The sequence below is a fragment of the Narcine bancroftii genome, chromosome 3, assembly GCF_036971445.1.
Source record: "Narcine bancroftii isolate sNarBan1 chromosome 3, sNarBan1.hap1, whole genome shotgun sequence".
Taxonomy (NCBI): domain Eukaryota; kingdom Metazoa; phylum Chordata; class Chondrichthyes; order Torpediniformes; family Narcinidae; genus Narcine; species Narcine bancroftii.
In genome coordinates this window covers 305,941,377-305,960,035 of record NC_091471.1, presented here as the reverse complement: position 1 = coordinate 305,960,035, position 18,659 = coordinate 305,941,377, and the positions used below count along the sequence as shown (strand labels likewise).

The window sequence follows — 18,659 nt, the reverse complement described above, 5'->3', positions numbered from 1 at the left end:
TGTGAGACTTTTATTTTGAAAGGTAGTTATGGAAGGTGTTTTGCAAATTGAGTTCCATCATGTACTCACAAATGTCATCTGCACACTGCAGCTTGATAACTGAAATTGGTATGATCTTTGTTTTGGAGTGGATGTGATATTGGTTGAAAAGTTTCCCATTTCACCAGCAGATTAAGCTCCACTGCAGCAGGAAGCTCGGTGGAGCTTACAGTTTTGCAGCAAGAACAATTGAGGAAAGCAATGAAGTAGCTTTTCTTAATACCAGATCACACAGGTCTATTCTGATCTTGGATGTTGCTGTAAAATCTTGTGTTTGTAACCTTGGCTAACATGACTACTCCCAAGTATTTTGGCAAAATAACTTTGTGGCAATTAACCTTCCTTGGCACATCACACTTGGCCAGCAGAGTGTGTCCCTTCCCATTCTTGGGTGATGCTTTTGATGAAGACTGAGTCTTTCCTCAAGGTCACAGAAATGCTCTTTGGCATCATCTAGAGTTTTGAGGATTGGCGTATATGCGCTGATAACTGGTGTTTTGCCTCCTCGGTGGTTGCAAGCTGTTCACTAATTTTAGAGGGAGAATTTGCTAAAACTCCAGACTGATTCATTGTGTGGCCACACATCTGCCGTGACCCCTTTCCCCTCCTCCACGAGACATAACAAGGATAAGGTTTCCATTGTCCCCGCCTACCATCTCATCAGCCTTTGCATCCAGCATATTTTTGCCACCTACTAAAGGATCCCACCACCTCTTCCCCCTCCCTCATCGACTCTGTCCACTTGTCCCTTCTGACTAATTGACCCCTTGCTACTTACCCCTATAACTGCAAGAAGTGCTGCACTTCCTCAACACAATTTGAGGACAAACAGTCCTTCCAAGTCAAGCCACACTTTACTTTTGAATCTCTACATTTTCTACAATCTGTGCTCCTGATGTGGCTTCTGTCAGAGAGACTGGTCACAGGTTGGGAGGTTATTTTGTTGAGCACATTTAATCTGTTTGTTGCAACAGCATCAACCTCCCAGTGGCCACCAAATTGAGTTCCACACCCCACTGTCACTCTGACGTACCTGTCCATGAACTCTTGCTCTCAAATTGAGGCTACCTGCAAATTGCAAGAACAACTTGTATCCCCAAACAGACAGCAATATTGACCTCTAATTTCCATGAACTCCTCCTCCCAGTGTCTCCCTCCCTATCACTGTCTCCTTTCCTCCAGCTCCCCATCCTCTTACCTTCCTTATCCTTTCAGAGAGCTACCCATCTTTGCCCTCTTCCCATCACTTATCAGCTTCGAACTTCCCTCTTATCTGTGACCCTGTGCTCCTCCCCCTTTCTCTTCCCTCCCCCCCCCCCCCCCCCCCACCTTTCCCCATCTTTTTATTCAGGCCTGAAGCATTTACCTTTTTCTTTCAATGGATGGTGCATGACCTGCTGAGATTCTCTAGCACATTACATTTGACCCTAGCATTTGTAAATTTTCTTCTTTCAGCAATATTGATGTTAAGGCATCAACCTCTCAAGTTAGGATGGTAGAGCAGTGTTAAGCATATTAATGTTGGTGCAGTCCATGAAGATTCTAACTGAAGGTGCCGAACTTCATACTTTTGAGTGGTTTTGTATAAAGTTGCACACATCTTGGTTAACAGAGTGAGCTTTTTATCCAGTGGCAAGGAAGGCGAGGTAAGTGGAGATCAGGCTCTGACGCATGGGGTTTAATGTTCACATGGGCAAATGCAGAGGCACTGCTCAACAAATCCATTTTCTTGTAGTGTGTCTGATAGACCACTAGTGTATGGCAACAGAAAAGCGGACGAGTATTCAAAATTCTGATCATTTAAACAAGAGCTGTAATAGGGATTTGTATTATGATGATATTAAGTGGGATTCACAATCTCAATGGTACAGGGGAAACTATTCCTAAAAGAGTTTAATGAGAACTTTAATGAGAACAATTGCAAGGGGAAAATCTTAATGTTTTATAGAATTATTCTGGATGCGTTCTCTTTGCTATCCCAATTTCTTAATTGTTTTCACATCGATGCTTTCTATACTGTATGAATTATGTGTGTCTCATGGTAAGAAGAGAGATGAAATCCTGCCAAAGAAATCTGGGGATTTGGGTAGAAAGTTGAAAAGAAGGAACTTCGACGGTGGTGATCTCAGGTTTACTCCCCGTGTCATGTGCTAGTGAATTTAGGAAGAGGGAGCAGTGGATGTGTGGCTGAAGAGCTGGCTCGGGAGAGGTAGCTTCAGATTTTGGATCATTGAGGTCTTTTCTGGGGAAGGGGTGACCTGTCTAAGGATCCATATATCTGTCCAAATGTCTTCTGAACAATGCACGTGTATCTGCTTCGATAGTCTCTGGAAGCTTGTTCCAGAATTGAAACCGTGTGGAATGTAAAAAAGTACCTATCTCTTGGCCACATCTAAAACATTGATCTGATAAGTCTAACTTCCATCTATTTAATTTTTGTGGCATTAAATATAATTTATGTATAAAATTATATTGAACTAATCTATAGCTAACATTTATTGTATTTGTCATACTATCTCGACTTAACTCCGACCAATTTTGTTCATCAATATTAATATTTTAAATCTGACTCCCATCTCTGTCTGGACCTATGCATCCCCTGCTTAGGAGTTCCCTTTTGCAATAAAATGTACATGGTGCAGGACAGGAGGGTTTAAATTAGTGAGGCAGAGATTGGACAGTACAGCAGGTAAAGAATTATGTTTTTTTTTAAGGACAAATCCATTGGAATTAGTGGAGACAGGGGAGTATGAGAGATAGGGAGGTTTAACTGCATTTACTTGAATGCAAAGAGCCTCACAGGTAAGATGGATCAGTGTAATGTAGAAAGGCAGGACTGGCAGCTCAATGATCCAGGGTCTAGTAGTTTTGGGTATGATAGAGTGAAGTGCAAAAGGGAAGATGTGTTGTACTTTTGATCAAGCAATGTTCATTGTGATGGAGGATAACCTGGAAGGATCAACCAATGAGGCTATATGGGTAGAATTAAGGAATAAGAAAGGAGCCATCGCTTTGTGTTTTTACAAGACCTCGATAGTCAATGGGACTCGAAAGGCCAACATGGCCTGTTTCTGCTCCGTAAATGGTTATATGAATGAGAAGGATATACATAAGTAAATTACAGAAGGGTGTAAAATCATTGACGTTTCAGGGGATTTTAATGTTCCCATTATTGACGAGATTGTTTCAGTAAGAGGAGTTTGCAAAATTCAATCAAGATTTTTCTGAAGTGTTAAAGTTGAGACCATATTGAGGGGGCCTCTTGGGGGATGAGTAACATGTGGTTGAAATGTCTGTGGGAACAATGACCATTATTCAATAAGCTTTGAGGGAAAAACTTGGTCCTTGATCGAGGGCACTAAACTGGGAAAAGATGGATTACAGTGACAGAACCTCAGAGAGAACAGTTGGGAGCAGCTTCCAGTGAGTAAACATCTGATAAAAATAAGATAACATGTCCCAGTGAGAGTAAGAGACAAGGTCATGTTTAGGGAACCCTGCCTAATAAAGAACATTGAAAGTTGGATCAAGGGCAAAAAAGAAAATTGTGTCCCGACAAGAAATAGTTATCAAATGAGTCGCTTGACCTTTACGGAATAGCAACCTCTTTTCCACTGGTGTCCCAGTTAACTGGCTATGCAGTGTCCCGGGGATAGGAAGCCCTTTGTGCCTTTTCCACTGGTATCCTAGTTAACTGGCTGTGCAGTGTCCCGGGAATAGGAAGCCCTTTGTGCCTTTTCCACTGGTATCCCAGTTAACTGGCTGTGCAGTGTCCCGGGGATAGGAAGCCCTTTGTGCCTTTTCCACTGGTATCCCAGTTAACTGGCTGTGCAGTGTCCCGGGGATAGGAAGCCCTTTGTGCCTTTTCCACTGGTATCCCAGTTGACTGGCTGTGCAGTGTCCCGGGGATAGGAAGCCCTTTGTGCCTTTTCCACTGGTATCCCAGTTGACTGGCTGTGCAGTGTCCCGGGGATAGGAAGCCCTTTGTGCCTTTTCCACTGGTATCCCAGTTAACTGGCTGTGCAGTGTCCCGGGGATAGGAAGCCCTTTGTGGCTTTTCCACTGGTATCCCAGTTAACTGGCTGTGCAGTGTCCCGGGGATAGGAAGCCCTTTGTGCCTTTTCCACTGGTGTCCCAGTTAACTGGCTGTGCAGTGTCCCGGGGATAGGAAGCCCTTTGTGCCTTTTCCACTGGTGTCCCAGTTAACTGGCTGTGCAGTGTCCCGGGGATAGGAAGCCCTTTGTGACTTTTCCACTGGTGTCCCAGTTAACTGGCTGTGCAGTGTCCCGGGGATAGGAAGCCCTTTGTGCCTTTTCCACTGGTGTCCCAGTTAACTGGCTGTGCAGTGTCCCGGGGATAGGAAGCCCTTTGTGCCTTTTCCACTGGTATCCCAGTTAACTGGCTGTGCAGTGTCCCGGGGATAGTAAGCCCTTTGTGACTTTTCCACTGGTATCCCAGTTAACTGGCTGTGCAGTGTCCCGGGGATAGGAAGCCCTTTGTGCCTTTTCCACTGGTATCCCAGTTAACTGGCTGTGCAGTGTCCCGGGGATAGGAAGCCCTTTGTGCCTTTTCCACTGGTATCCCAGTTAACTGGCTGTGCAGTGTCCCGGGGATAGGAAGCCCTTTGTGCCTTTTCCACTGGTATCCCAGTTAACTGGCTGTGCAGTGTCCCGGGGATAGGAAGCCCTTTGTGCCTTTTCCACTGGTATCCCAGTTAACTGGCTGTGCAGTGTCCTGGGGATAGGAAGCCCTTTGTGCCTTTTCCACTGGTATCCCAGTTAACTGGCTGTGCAGTGTCCCGGGGATAGGAAGCCCTTTGTGCCTTTTCCACTGGTATCCCAGTTAACTGGCTGTGCAGTGTCCTGGGGATAGGAAGCCCTTTGTGCCTTTTCCACTGGACGACCCTTAATTAGGATATAATTGTTTTTCAACTGAACACACTCATTCCAGGGGTCGGAGTGTTTTACCTTCAACTCGAAATGGGTGACTTCCTGCTGTCCATTTTTCACTGGTTTTATCAGCATGCTGATGTTAGCAAACGCTGAGGAAAGAGGAGATTAATCCCCAGCGTGAAATGATTCAGAGATAGAGTATTCATACAGTATTCCGTTCCCAGGACAGTACGGAACAGGTCCTATGGCCCAACATGTTGGTATTCTGAATTGGTTCCATTTGCCTACATTGAATCTGTATCGCTCCTATCCCTTTACTGTATCTGTCCAAATGTATTTTGAACATCGTAGTTGTACCTGCTTCTATAGTTCCACTGGCAGCTTTAACCTATGCCCTTTATAGAGAGAATTGTCTGCCCTAGGGAAAAGAATGCAAGCATTGTTTATTCATGCCCCTTGTGCTTTTATAGATCTTTACAAGGTTACCTCTTAGTCTCTTGCACTGTGGGGAATAAAGACCCAACTATCATCTTATCAAGCCCTCCAGTTCCTGGCAACATTATGGTGACCCTCCTCTGAACCCCTTAAGACTTATTGATGACTCGGTGACCAAAACTGCACACAGCCACGAGTTCTTTGAGGGCTCCGAATTACCACCGTCCTTCCCTATCTGAGGGGGAATGTGCTGTCTTTCATCTGTCCAGCAGTTGGCAAGATAGTGAGGGAAACTGCTGGAAGGACTGGAGTACTTGGAGAGGGCTGTGTTGTGTTTGGGCCCAGAGGTAAAGAATGACCAGGTTAACATGACCAGATCAACACAATATTCACCTTCTGGAATATGGGATGACATTAATTGTGTAGGTGAAGTGTGATGGGAATGCACAGCCTGATTTCCCAATGACCCATGGACACCAACTGATCTGCTGAGTTCTTCAAGCAATCCTTTGTCTATCAGTAATTACTGATCACATTCTCTGAGTTCTCTCACCCCACACCCTACTCTTTGCTGCAATTTAAAATGCTTGATTTCTCACTTTTCTAGTCATGACGTACCTCATTGGTCTGAAACATTAGCTCATTTTTTGAATTTCTGGCGTCTCATTTTTTTCCTCCTATTTTCTAATCTTTTTGAGTAAATCTTTCTCTTTCACTTAATGTTCTCCAATTAATGATGTTCATTGGATATTAAAAAACTCAACGTGCAAGTTCTGAAGATGCCATTCATTTGCTTAAACTATGCCTTTGTTTGCAGATCTATGTTTGAAATATCCATTAATATCCCCGCAAAGAATTTGTTAGTGACATGTGATTTATGAGGTGACTATGCAAGGTGGGCTCTCCTTCTTACCTTCATGCTAATTAAGTCTTCAAGGTCGGCGCTCTGGAACAAGGTGCAGTCTTAAATGCAACCTTTGCATGTTGAGGCCCTACCAGATTGATACACTTTAATTACAGCTATATACATTAAAGCAGTGGTTCCCAAACTCTTTAGCTCCTAGGCCATATCCATGGCACCCCCACACAAACCACACAACTCATTCTTGGTATTAGGTTACTGCAAATTTAAAACTACTGTGTCTCACCCTTGTAACTTGTAGATAGATACATATCACTTTGTTAATTGGTGTGCCATGCCTACTTGTCGGGATATGGATGGTAGGTACTGATTGTATGAACCCACGAATTAACATTGGTATTGCATCAGAACATTACTGGTTTGCATGCGGGTGTATGTTTGTCTCCTGTAATGAATTGGTGTGTAAATAATGTTCACTGTTTTGTACTGAAATGCAGTGAGGATTGCCATTATTTGAACCCTTCAAACTTGTTTTCCTACCACAGATTGGCACTATGAGAATGATTCCAGGAAAAACAACCGGGCAATTGGGTGGGAGCGATGTTCTGGCAAAAGGCTAAAATGAAGAGGTCCACGTGTACAGGGGACAGAGTATCGCAGTCAATCAAAGATACTGCTGGTTTCGGTAGTCTGGCCTGAGTGCTCGAGGAGCATCATAAACCGGTGGAATGGTCAGATAGTGTGAATTTGTAAGTGGAGGAGATTGGCTACTATCTTGTGTCCCTCCTCAAATAATCGGAGTTCACAGGATGAAAGGTGAGCTATAGAGGGATCGTTTGGCTGCTAACAGTCTTCCTGCAGCATCGACACAAAGCCTTGTGACTAGAGGAACACGAGATCAGTCAATTAAAATTTGAGGTGTAAATGCTGCTACAGCATTGCTCCCTGATGGGTAAACCTGGGCCAGAGAGAATAGAGGTATGCAGCTAGCATGCAGGCTGGTCAATGTACAGGAGTTTGAACTGTCGCCACATGGCTGCTCCAGATCTGGGATACCATTGGTTCCGGCATGAGTGAACCCCAGGTATCTGGGTGGGTTAATACAGTCAGGAATCTGTCTGAGGCCACGATGAGTCTGGATGAAACTGCTGTGGGATTTACAGTTGCGGGCAGAATGGCGTACAGTAAAAGGATGTGATTGGGGCCCTTGGTGACTGGGCTCTAGTTACCTGAGTCCGGTTGAAGCTGCTGTAGGATTTACAGTTGCGGGCAGAATGGCGTACGGTAAGAGGTGACTGGGCTCTAGTTACCGGACTATATGAGGGCACCCACAGCCGCAAATCACTTGAGGGCTCCAGATTACCATCGACCTTCCCTATCTGAAGGGGAAGGTCTATCCATTCCAGCAGTTGGTAAGATAGTGAGGGAGACTGCTGGAAGGGCTGGAGTACTTGGAAAGGGCTGTGTTGTGTTCGAGCCCGGAAGGCAAAGAATGTAGGGCTAACTTATGACCAGATCAATACGATTATTAACCTTCTGGAATCTGGAAGGGCAAGGGTTGGCACCTCCTCCAGGCTACACTGAGCCCTGCATGCATCCATTTGATGCCCTGCAGGAAGCAGTGGTGGAGCTGTAGTATCAGAAGGGGTGAACCAGTATAGGGTGACAGTCCACTCCGATGCAGCAGGATTGTGGCCAGATCTCCAAGCCGAGAATTTCAAGGCCCAATATCGCAAGATTACATAACCAAGATACAAACAAACATTTGGACCACCCCTTTTTTCCTCATCGCCCCTTGACTGCCTCCTTTTTCCTCATCTTTCCCTTGGATCTTTCCACCGCCCACTTTGGGAATCACTACTTTTAAGAGTGTCTCTCTCAATTACCTTTTTATCAAAAACTGAAAAACTCTTGTTCTCTGAAGAGGGTGGGTGGGAGGACTGACTGTACCTTTCTCTCAATGGATAAACTAGGGTGACCAGAATGGCTTCTCTTGACTTGTGCATCTTTCTTTAATTTAAAAAAAAATTAGAAATCCACAAGCCTTTTTTAAAAAAAAAAAAAAAAATTTATCGGATGAAATCTCTGGTCAATCCTTTTTAATCCTTTGGAAGATTTGTACTGGTGTGGTAACGTTGCAAGCTCCATTGCTTCAAAAATTCTGATGATCCTTTGAACAAGCTGACAAATAAACCTGGTATGTAACTGATCTCCTCTACAACTGAAATTAGGTGGTTTCAACACAAAATAATCCTTTATCAGCTTACTCCTCTGAATAATTATTTTTTCATTAAAGTTATGACACCATTAATATTTTGACATTGGCCTCTATGCTCAAGAAACCCCACCACCCAGGCCATGTCGTCTTCACTCTGCTGCCATGGGGGGGGTGGGGGGAAGGTACAGGATCCTAAAGATGAGCACTCAGCGGCGCAAAGGCAGCTTCTTCCCTGCTGCCATCAGATTATTTATTTTATTTATTTTTGTAAGGTGGCCTATGAATGTTTGGACTGAGATGCTCTCTCAAAAAAAAATCATGACTTGTTCATGACAATAAATTCTGATTCTGATTCTAGCGTTTTAACCCAGGATTCAAGGTCTTTTGAGAATTGGTGATCGTTTTAACCCAGGATTCAAGGTCCTCTGAGAATTGGTGATCGTTTTAACCCAGGATTCAAGGTTTTTGAGAATTGGTGATTGTTTTAACCCAGGATTCAAGGTCTTTTGAGAATTGGTGATCGTTTTAACCCAGGATTCAAGGTTTTTGAGAATTGGTGATCGTTTTAACCCAGGATTCAAGGTCTTTTGAGAATTGGTGATCGTTTTAACCCAGGATTCAAGGTCTTTTGAGAATTGGTGATCGTTTTAACCCAGGATTCAAGGTCTTTTGAGAATTGGTGATCGTTTTAACCCAGGATTCAAGGTCTTTTGAGAATGGGTGCAGTAATGGTGATATTGTGCCACTAGGTGTCAGCAATAAGCCCCTTTTTTTTAATTACTTGTATTTCATCAAACCCCATTTCTAATGGTATTACCAGGGCTGGTGGTGGAGACTGGGACAATATGAACATTTATGAGATTGGCACATGGATGTGAGGAAAATAGAGGGTAGGTGAGGTAGGGAAGAATTCGTTTGTTGTGGAACAGGTTTGCATTACTCAGCACAACATCATGGGCCAAAGAGCCTGGACTGTAATGTTCCATGAAATATAATCCACTGGAGTGTGAAAGTGTAGCGATCCCTCATAGCCATACTCCATCTTTAAAAACACAAAAATGTTGGAGGAACATAGCATCCATAGGAGATAAACATATATTACCAATGTTTTGGGCTCGAGCCTTTCCTCAAGGTGGGATATCTTTACCTTTACCTCCTATGGACACTGCAAGACCCGAGTTCCTCCTGTATTTGTGTTTTTACTATAATCACAGTGTCTGCAGACTTGACCCGTTCAATCCTCTACCATCCTTCTCTCTCACCTTTTTTGACCCTATGCCCGTCATGTGTCCTCTCTTCCCTCATCACACTCAATCTCCCTTTCTCATTTTCCTTCCATTTGGCACCATTGATCAGGATCAGAATTTATTTTCATGATCAAGTCATGAAATTTGGTGTTTTACGGCAACATCACAGTGAAAACATTCATATTATGAAACATCTTACAACAGTAATATAAAAATAGTAGTGTACAAAAAGTAAGGCAATGTCTTTGGTTTATTGATGGCACCAGGAAAGAAGGTGTACTTTTGCTGTTGAGTGCAGTCTTTAGGTTCTTGTACCTTTTTCCTGATGTGAAAAGTGAAAAGGCCATGGCTGCTGGGTGGTGGGGGCCTTTGAGGATAGAGGCTGCTTTTTTAAAGACACCCTCTCATATAGATGTCCTCAATGGAGTGAAGTCTGGTGCCTGTGATGTCACAGGCCGAGTTAACAGCCCTATGGAGTTTTTCCTTGTCCTGAGATTTGGTGCCTCCATATGAGACCGAGATGCAACCAGCCAGAATCTTCTCCACGGCACCCGTAGAAGTTTTTGAGAGTCTTTGGTGACATATCGACTCTTCTCAAACTCCTCACCAAGAATAGCCTCTGTGATTGGATCAACATGGTGGCTCCAGGACAGATTCTTGGAAATGTTGACACTCATGAGTATGAAGTTCTTGACCCTCTCCACTACTCCCAAGTAATATGTTTGCTTCAATTACCCAGGAATTAATTCAGAAAAAATAAAAACCTTTGGAAAAATAATGATTGCATGCACCCTGCCCTTCTGAAGTCACTGATCACTTTGTGCAACTTGCTTAGGCTGAACCCAATTCCACTTAGCCCCCAGATATGAATTTAAATGCCTCGCAGCTGAACATAGTGGGGAATGAGTTTCACCTCAACTTGTTTCAGTCTTTCCTTTTTTTTTTAAATTTTTTTTATTTTTCACACCATAAATCACATTAGCCATGATATACACAATTACTTTTTCACACATATACAGTGACTTTTTCTCCCCCCCCCCTTTCCTCCCAAACCACCCCCCCACCCCCCCTCTCATCCATTTTAGGTATACAATCTAGGTTGCATTAATCCAGTCAGACAATGTTGTCATTCAACAAAATTACACCAGAAATTCTACTGAGTCCATTCTTTTCTTTCCTTCTCCTTCCATCAACTTAGGTAATGTTTGTCCCCGGTAGGTTTTCGCTATTGTATTTAATGTAAGGCTCCTATACTTGTTCGAATATTTCAATATTATTTCTTAACCAATATGTTATTTTTTCTAATGGAATACATTTATTCATTTAAATTTGGTAGTTTATTCCTTTTAATTTGGTTATGTATTCCATTAATATTTAAAGACATATAGTTCAGCGTAGCCCTTTTATATTTTGTTTATCTTCTCTTTCCGTTTTTCCATCATTACCTTTCCTCCTTTTCCATTTCTGTTTTCTTATTTTCAACTCTTTATAAGACAACATTCCTACAACATCCAACATTTTCCTTATTCTCCTATTTCTATCTTATTTATTCCCAATCTCCCATTCACCTCCTGAGTTGTCCTTTATCCCTTGTCGGACAACCACATCTCCCCTCTCCATTTGGATTTGCGAATCCACTCGCAAGCGTCAACTGATTTTGCAGTGACCGCTATTTCCCCCCACCCCGCCTCCCCCAGAAAAGATTTCACTTTTCATATGTCACAAAGGTCACTCTTTTAATTCCCTCCTTATTCTCTCTATTCCATTACCTTCCCTTATTAATTCTTGTCTATACTATCTATATTTTCCTCTAAGTACAGATACATTCACGTATGCTCCTTGTCTCTATTCACTCTTATACCTCTTTACCCGCATACATATCAATCGTGATCATTTTTACTCTCATTACCCGTCTTCATCCCTCAGTCTATTTTTGTCTTTACCCACATACATATCAATTGTGATCATCTTAACTCTCATTACCCGTCTTCCTCCCTCAGTCTATTTTTGTAATTGTTCTGCAAATTTTCGTGCTTCTTCTGGATCCGAGAATAGTCTGTTTTGTTGTCCTGGAATAAATATTTTCAATACCGCTGGATGCTTTAGTATAAATTTATACCCTTTCTTCCATAAAATCGCCTTTGCTGTATTGAACTCTTTTCTCTTCTTTAGGAGTTCAAAACTTATATCTGGATAAATGAAGATTTTTTGCCCTTTATACTCCAGTGGTTTGTTGCCCTCTCTTACTTTTTCCATTGTCTTCTCCAGTACCTTTTCTCTTGTAGTATATCTTAGGAATTTTACTACAATAGATCTTGGTTTTTGTTGTGGTTGTGGTTTAGAGGCCAATACTCTATGTGCCCTTTCTATTTCCAATTCTTGCTGTAGTTCTGGACATCCTAGGGTCTTAGGGATCCACTCTTTTATAAACTCCCTCATATTCTTGCCTTCTTCATCTTCCTTAAGGCCCACTATCTTTATGTTATTTCTTCTGTTATGGTTTTCCATTGTATCTATTTTTTGAGCTAGTAGTTCTTGTGTCTCTTTAGTTTTTTTATTAGATTTCTCCAATTTCTTTTTTAAGTCTTCTACCTCCATTTCTGCTGCTACTGCCCGCTCTTCCATCTTGTCCATTTTCTTTCCCATTTCTGTTAAGGTCATCTCCATTTTATTTATTTTCTCTTCTGTGTTGTTTATTCTTTTTCTTAAATCCTTAAATTCCTGTGTTTGCCATTCTTTAAATGATTCCATGTATCCTCTAATAAGAGCAAGTATATCCTTTACCTTGCCTCTCTTTTCTTCTTCTATTTCACCATACTCTTCCTCTTCTTCTTCCTCTGGGTTGGCCATCTGTTGTTTCTTTGTTGCCCTTTCCTCCTCTTCTTTCTTGTTTCTGTTGTCTTCTGTGGTCTCTTCTTGCTGCAGGTGTTCTGCAGCTGTCGTTGCCGGCTGTGGAGATCGACTCCCCAGCTGGTCCCCCCTCCCGTCGGTGTGTTTTTTTTCATGCGCGGTTGCGCACTTTTACTCGGCTCTGCGAGCCATTTTTGTAGTCCTATTTCTACCGACCTGAGGAAGCGGGTTTCTCTCTCCGCAGCGGGCCTCTTCGGACAGGTAAGGCCTTCACCTTTTTCCTCCTTTGTCTTCTCTTCCTCTCTTCTTACCGTTGCTTTCGACTTTTCTTTTTTTGTCGCCATCTTCTTTCCACCTTTATACTCACTTTTCTGTAACTTTTATTTCTGTGCCTTTGTGTTTTCTCTTGTTTTTCCCGACTTTTCTGGAGAGGGCTGGAGTTCACCGTCCGGCCACTACTCCATCGCGTGACTCCTCCCCTTTTCAGTCTTTCCTGATGGACACAGAAGTAGCAACTGGGTCTGATTTTTGTCTGCAATAGCGTAGACATATTGTGGCGTTCCTGCCAAAAACTCAAGTGTAACTGGAGATTTGACTATACTTTAGGCCATGTCCTAAAGGCACGGACCTAGTAAAAGTAACACAAATTTGATATGAAACAGAATGTTTTTGTCTCTTTTATTCTATTTACCCCAAGAAAATATAATCTTTAACATTCATAAAAATAACATTTAAATATATCCACTATGGTTACCACCCCCTTCCTCCTCGTCATCATCTGTGCTTTCTCTGTTCTCAGTGCATTCTGTTATTGTCATCTGGTTGGAGTCTCCGATCTGCACGTTTTTGGCATGCTGAATCTGGATGATGTTCGTACCTTGTCCTGGCTGCTGCATGGGATTATTCACGGACACAGTCTGACCTCCTGCGCTGATGCTGGGGATGGCAAAGGGGAGCGGTGACGATGTGAGGGGGTTGCCATATGGTTGGCTCACTGGCACAGGTGGGGTGGGGAGATTAAAGCAAGAGGGTGGTAGAGAGAAGCTGGAGAATGGAGATGGATTTAACGTGGGCTGATCCTGAGCATTACCTTGATGGGGCAGAGGCATTGGCTGGGAGAAGTGACATTTCTGTACCTCAGCCAGTTGAGTGGAAAGGTGTATAAATTTCATTTGATCAGATAGTGTTTCCAAGGTAACCCGAAGGTCTTCTTGAATCTGATTGCTTTTATATTTTATCTGCTTTTTCCTCTGGTGCTGAAGCCAGCCTCTTTTATGATCCTCGAGGACTGTTTTCTTAAAAGTATTTTTCACATGCTTTTCAAAGTGCCTGGAATTCTCATTCAAGCTTACGATAGCACGCAGTGCAAAAGGAATTTTATCTCTTTGTAACGAGTTCTTCTTTGGCAGCATCGGAACAACTGTGTTGTATTTGTGCTCATTATTGATTGAATGCATAAGAGTCACGTTGGCCTCGTAGTCAGCCCATCGTGTATTGAAATTGTTTGTGAGGAGGAGGATTGTGAAGGCAGAGTTATTAATTGCGTCTTCAATGCACTTTATAGGGGATTGTCCCGGAACAGAGAAATCATCAATAGTTGTGCCCTTTACCCCCATCGATTCCAGTTTGTCTCGAATGTCTTCCGCAATCTCAACATCCTCTGGGACGTGCAAGACAACAAAAGGGTAAAATGTGTCCTCAAAGCTTTCCTCCATTGTCGTAAGAGACTCTTCAGAAGGACTGGATTTTCTGGAAGAGTTGTCAAAAAAATTGGACGGGTCATTTACCCTTGAATTGGTTGCTTCGCAAGAAGGATCACGTGAAATAGAACTGGTACAATCTCCATTTCCTGTGCTCCAGCATGGTAACATTTTTGATTTCGAGGTGACAATCTGGTCACTGCCTGATTTCCTGCTACATTTAATTGGCCCCACATTATTCACTTTGTCCCCTGATGAACCTTCAGGGTCGTCCACCTCTCGACGCCGATCCTCCATGCTGGAGATCACCTTCCCCCTTCCCAAATCATTGACGGAAGTTGAAACGTTCGTGTTATTTGCGCCCACGGTGGTAAAACGGGCAGGGTTTGATGAGTTTAAATTCCCTAGACTGAGATCGGTGGTGAACGACACAGTTGGCGATGCACTGATTTCAAAGTGGCTGGGTAGTGTTATTTCTGAAGCACTGAGTGAGTTCGTTGTACTTTCACTCGGGTTGATCACTGGATTAGTTTTGAATGCCATGGTTGTCACCTTACTCAGATTTGGGTCTCCGATAGATTTCAGAGCTGATATTTTGGAAATTTCCTCCTCACCAAGATCCAGAAAGCCAAAATTTAACCTATAATATTCCACAAGCTCCTGGAGTTCCACATTGCAGTCTTGTTTATTGGACTTGACCGCTTTGACTACAGCCTGGCATGCTCGATTCCTCATGGAGGGACCGCACAGATTTTCCTCCACGAGAACTGCGAACATGGATGCCAGGTCTGCGAGAAATTTCCGGTCTTCCACTGGAAGATCTTCATCTGAATTTCCAGGTGGTTTCTTCTCTCCGTCTCCAGCAACAGCCACACCTTGAATCCGGTTGTAAATGTGCACAGCGGATCGACATGCAGAGTTCTTGATCAACACAGACTTCACTGCTCTCTCAGCCTCCTTTTTCTTTTTCAGGAGAAATGATATAATGCTATAAAGGAGGCAGTGTGCCTTGGAAGCTTGGGAGCTATCGGGATTAAATTTATACCACAAGCTCAGCAGTCTTTCCTCCGGAACTCTGGACAAAATGTCAAAGACATCATCAAGAGATGGGGTAAGATCACAATTCTCTGCCATAATACCACCTAATCAATCAGATAAATAGTACACAAAGGAACCACCCTGTATTGGTGTTCTTTGGCATTAATGGGAGGCCACATCTTGAGCACACAACAACAGATAAATGTTTGATGGCCTGCCAAATCTACTTGTATCTTGTGGCCTTCAGGAAGGCACAGAGAATTTGCTAGACTCCAATGTTTCAATCTGGAAAATAAATGGGATAATATTTAATTGGATGGCAGCAAAATGTTCAAGATCATTTCGATATTGTGAGAGACAGCAGTGCAAAGACAAAAGGGAATGAACCCTTTTGCAGATGCTGAGATCTGGAATGAACCACAGGGGAGGATGGGAGAGGTGAATAAGGGGGAAGGAAAAGTGAAATGAGAAATTTCAATGTTTGTATGATTGGCTACTCAAGCAGAATACCAGACTCTGTTCTTTCAATTTGTGTTTGGCCTCTCTGCAGCAATGGAGAAAGCTGAGGACAGACAAATCAGTGTGGGAGTGAGGACACAAGATTATGATCAGCTCGGTTAGTGTAGTAATTAGCAAAATGCTGTTACAGCATCAGTGATCAAGGATTCGAATCGCGGGCTGTCCATAAGGAGTTTGTATGTACTCCTCGTGTCTGCAAGGGTTTTCCCCGGGGGCTCCAGTTTCCTCCCATTGTTCAAAATGTACTAGGGATCGTATGTCAATTGGGTGGCATGGCCGAAATGGCCTGTTAGAATTTAACAAATTAAAATAAAAAATTCAACTGACATATCACAAATAGTAAATCATTATTATTTAAATGACAGAAAACTGCAGCAACTTGGCGTGCTTGTTCATGAATTTCAGGCGATGGAAAAAGACAAATGTGATATTGACATTCTTTGCGAGGGGAGTTGAATTTGAGAGCTGGGAGGTTCTGCAGCAGTACAAAGAGGCTACATCTGGATTGTGGTCTCTTTGCTTGAGAGAGGATGTACATCCGCCCCCGATGTCCAGATATCCTTCTAGTTGGAGTGTGTCTTTGTTTTGCATGAATCTGAAGCAGCTATTATTCTAGTATCTGAAAAATTCCAAACTCCAAGTGTATGGTCCCAAGAATTTCAGATAAAAGATTTTAAGCACCTGTACTACCTTTGGAGGCAGTGCAGAGGAGGTTCACCATGTTGATTCCAAAGATGAGATATTGAGTAGCCTGCGATGATATTCATTGGAGTTTAGAATAATTGGGTGATCTTATTGAAACATACAAAATTCTGAAAGGAACAGATAAAATTGAACCAGGGAGATGAGACTGGAATTAGGGGACATCGCCTCAATATTCAAGGGAGTAGGAGTTCAGACAAAGATGAAGAGGAACTGCTTCTCCCAAGAGTGGTGAATCTATGAAACTCTCATCCCAGTGAAACACTAGAGGTTGCCCCACTGAATGTGTGGATAGAATTTTGAATAATATGGGAAATCAAGCAAGCAGGCAAGTGGAGCTGAGGACATGCCCAGATCAGCCATGATCTTATTGAATAGTGGAGTAGGCTCATTGGCCCAGATGGACTACTCCTGCTCCTTATGACATGCAAATGAAAGATCAACTGGGCCGTCGCAAAAGCCAGTGTACCAAGGTAGAGAAGGCCACATCACTAGTGCCGAATGCACCACACAAAATCACCTGAAACCTTAGTTTTCTATTCACCTCTTCCATCCTGCCCTCCCTCCATCTGGTTCCATCTGCCTATTGTCCTCTCCATCTGGTTCGACCCACCAGCCTGTATCCCACCCCCCACAGCTATCACTAAAAATCTTTTCTCTCCGTTCTAATGCAGGGTCTCCTCCTGAAACATGGAGATAAACCTTTTGCTTCTACAGATTCTGATTGACCTGCCATGGTCATCCTGCTTTCTGTTCCTGGATACGTTTAGCTCCTTGACCTTTATGGGCGAACAAATGTAAATAAATCTTTGTGCATTTATGTACAATAAAGGGTTCATGTCCACTTCCTTCCTCTGAAACTGGATGTCCATCCACCACATACATGCATCCACAATCCATTTGTGAATCTAATTTTTAAAAATTTTAAATTTAGACATTCAGCGTGGTAACAGGCCCTTTTGGCCCACAAACCCATGCTACCCAAATGACCTACAACCCTTGGTACGTTTTGAAGGGTGGGAGGAAACCAGAGCCCCCGGAGAAAACCCACGCAAACCCAAGAAGAATGTACAAACTCCTTATGGACAGTGCCAGGTTCACTAACCGTGCTGTCCAATAGTGTCAGTGAAATGGTTGTCGATCGAGGGCTGTGGGGAACAGAACAAACCTCCCCCCACCTTCCATGTAGCATTGTCCATGTTCACATACTATAACAGGAAACATTAGTCATTGAGAGCAGGAATGCTCATTTCAGGGTATACAGCTGCTCTGGTTGAAATCAGCTGGATTCGGAACCCGCCATTCAAATCTGAGATTTTCTGGTTTCTATAATCATTAATGGTAACGCTCTATGTGTAACTTGAGAAAACTTATTTATACATCAAAATCCAGCACCAAAAACAAACTTCCACTGTCATTTGCACAGAAAATTCATAAGATGGTGCCAGCTCATGAAATATAATTTAGCAACATAATTTCATTTAATTTAGTTTTAGTTGATAAACCAAACAATGTTTTCTTAAATAAATTCATGATATTAAATGAATGTGGCACTGTGTTAGAATTTAAAAACAGTCCATGTGAATTTAAAAACAGTCCATGTTAAAGAATAGTTTAAATGCTGCCTGGGTGTTTTTTTCCAGGGGAAGTCCTAGGGATTAAAAAAATTAAATAAAATTATTTATTTTTCAGTACAGGTCATTGATTTTTTTATTTTTTTTTATTTTTCACACTATAAACCATATTGACCAAGATACATACAGACATTTTTCTTCTTAAATATAAAGTGTCGTTTTCTCCCCATTTTACCCCCTCCCTTCCCTCCCTCCCTCACTCCCTTCCCCATTTATTTAAAGTTCAATCTATAAGATACATTAAACCCGTTAAACAATGTTGTCACAATAAAAATAAACAAGAAATTTTACTGAGTTAATTCTTTTCGTCATCTTCTCCTTCTGTCATTTTAGGTGGTGGAAGTCCACGGTAGGATTTCTCTATTGTGTTTCATGTATGGCTCCCATATTTGTTCGAATATTGTAATGTTATTTCTTAAATTATAGGTTATTTTTTCTAATGGAATACATTTATTCATTTCTATATACCATTGTTGTATTCTCAAGTTGTCTTCTAATTTCCAGGTTGACATAATACATTTTT

General features: G+C 42.4%; 1 protein-coding gene across 3 annotated transcripts in view; it reads right to left on the bottom strand.

The window, feature by feature from the left end:
* Positions 1–18,659, bottom strand: part of yju2 (YJU2 splicing factor homolog) — a 112,972-nt gene that overhangs the window by 62,914 nt on the left and 31,399 nt on the right. For 2 of the 3 annotated variants that reach the window (XM_069928810.1, XM_069928811.1), the window contains one exon: positions 13,208–15,566. The exons of the other annotated variant lie outside the window; for it this stretch is intronic. In XM_069928810.1, coding sequence (XP_069784911.1) covers positions 13,275–15,377 — 2,103 coding nt within the window. In that variant the 5' untranslated portion in view covers positions 15,378–15,566 and the 3' untranslated portion in view covers positions 13,208–13,274. Of the gene's footprint in view, positions 1–13,207; positions 15,567–18,659 lie in introns of those variants that run through there. 3 annotated transcript variants of the gene reach the window in all.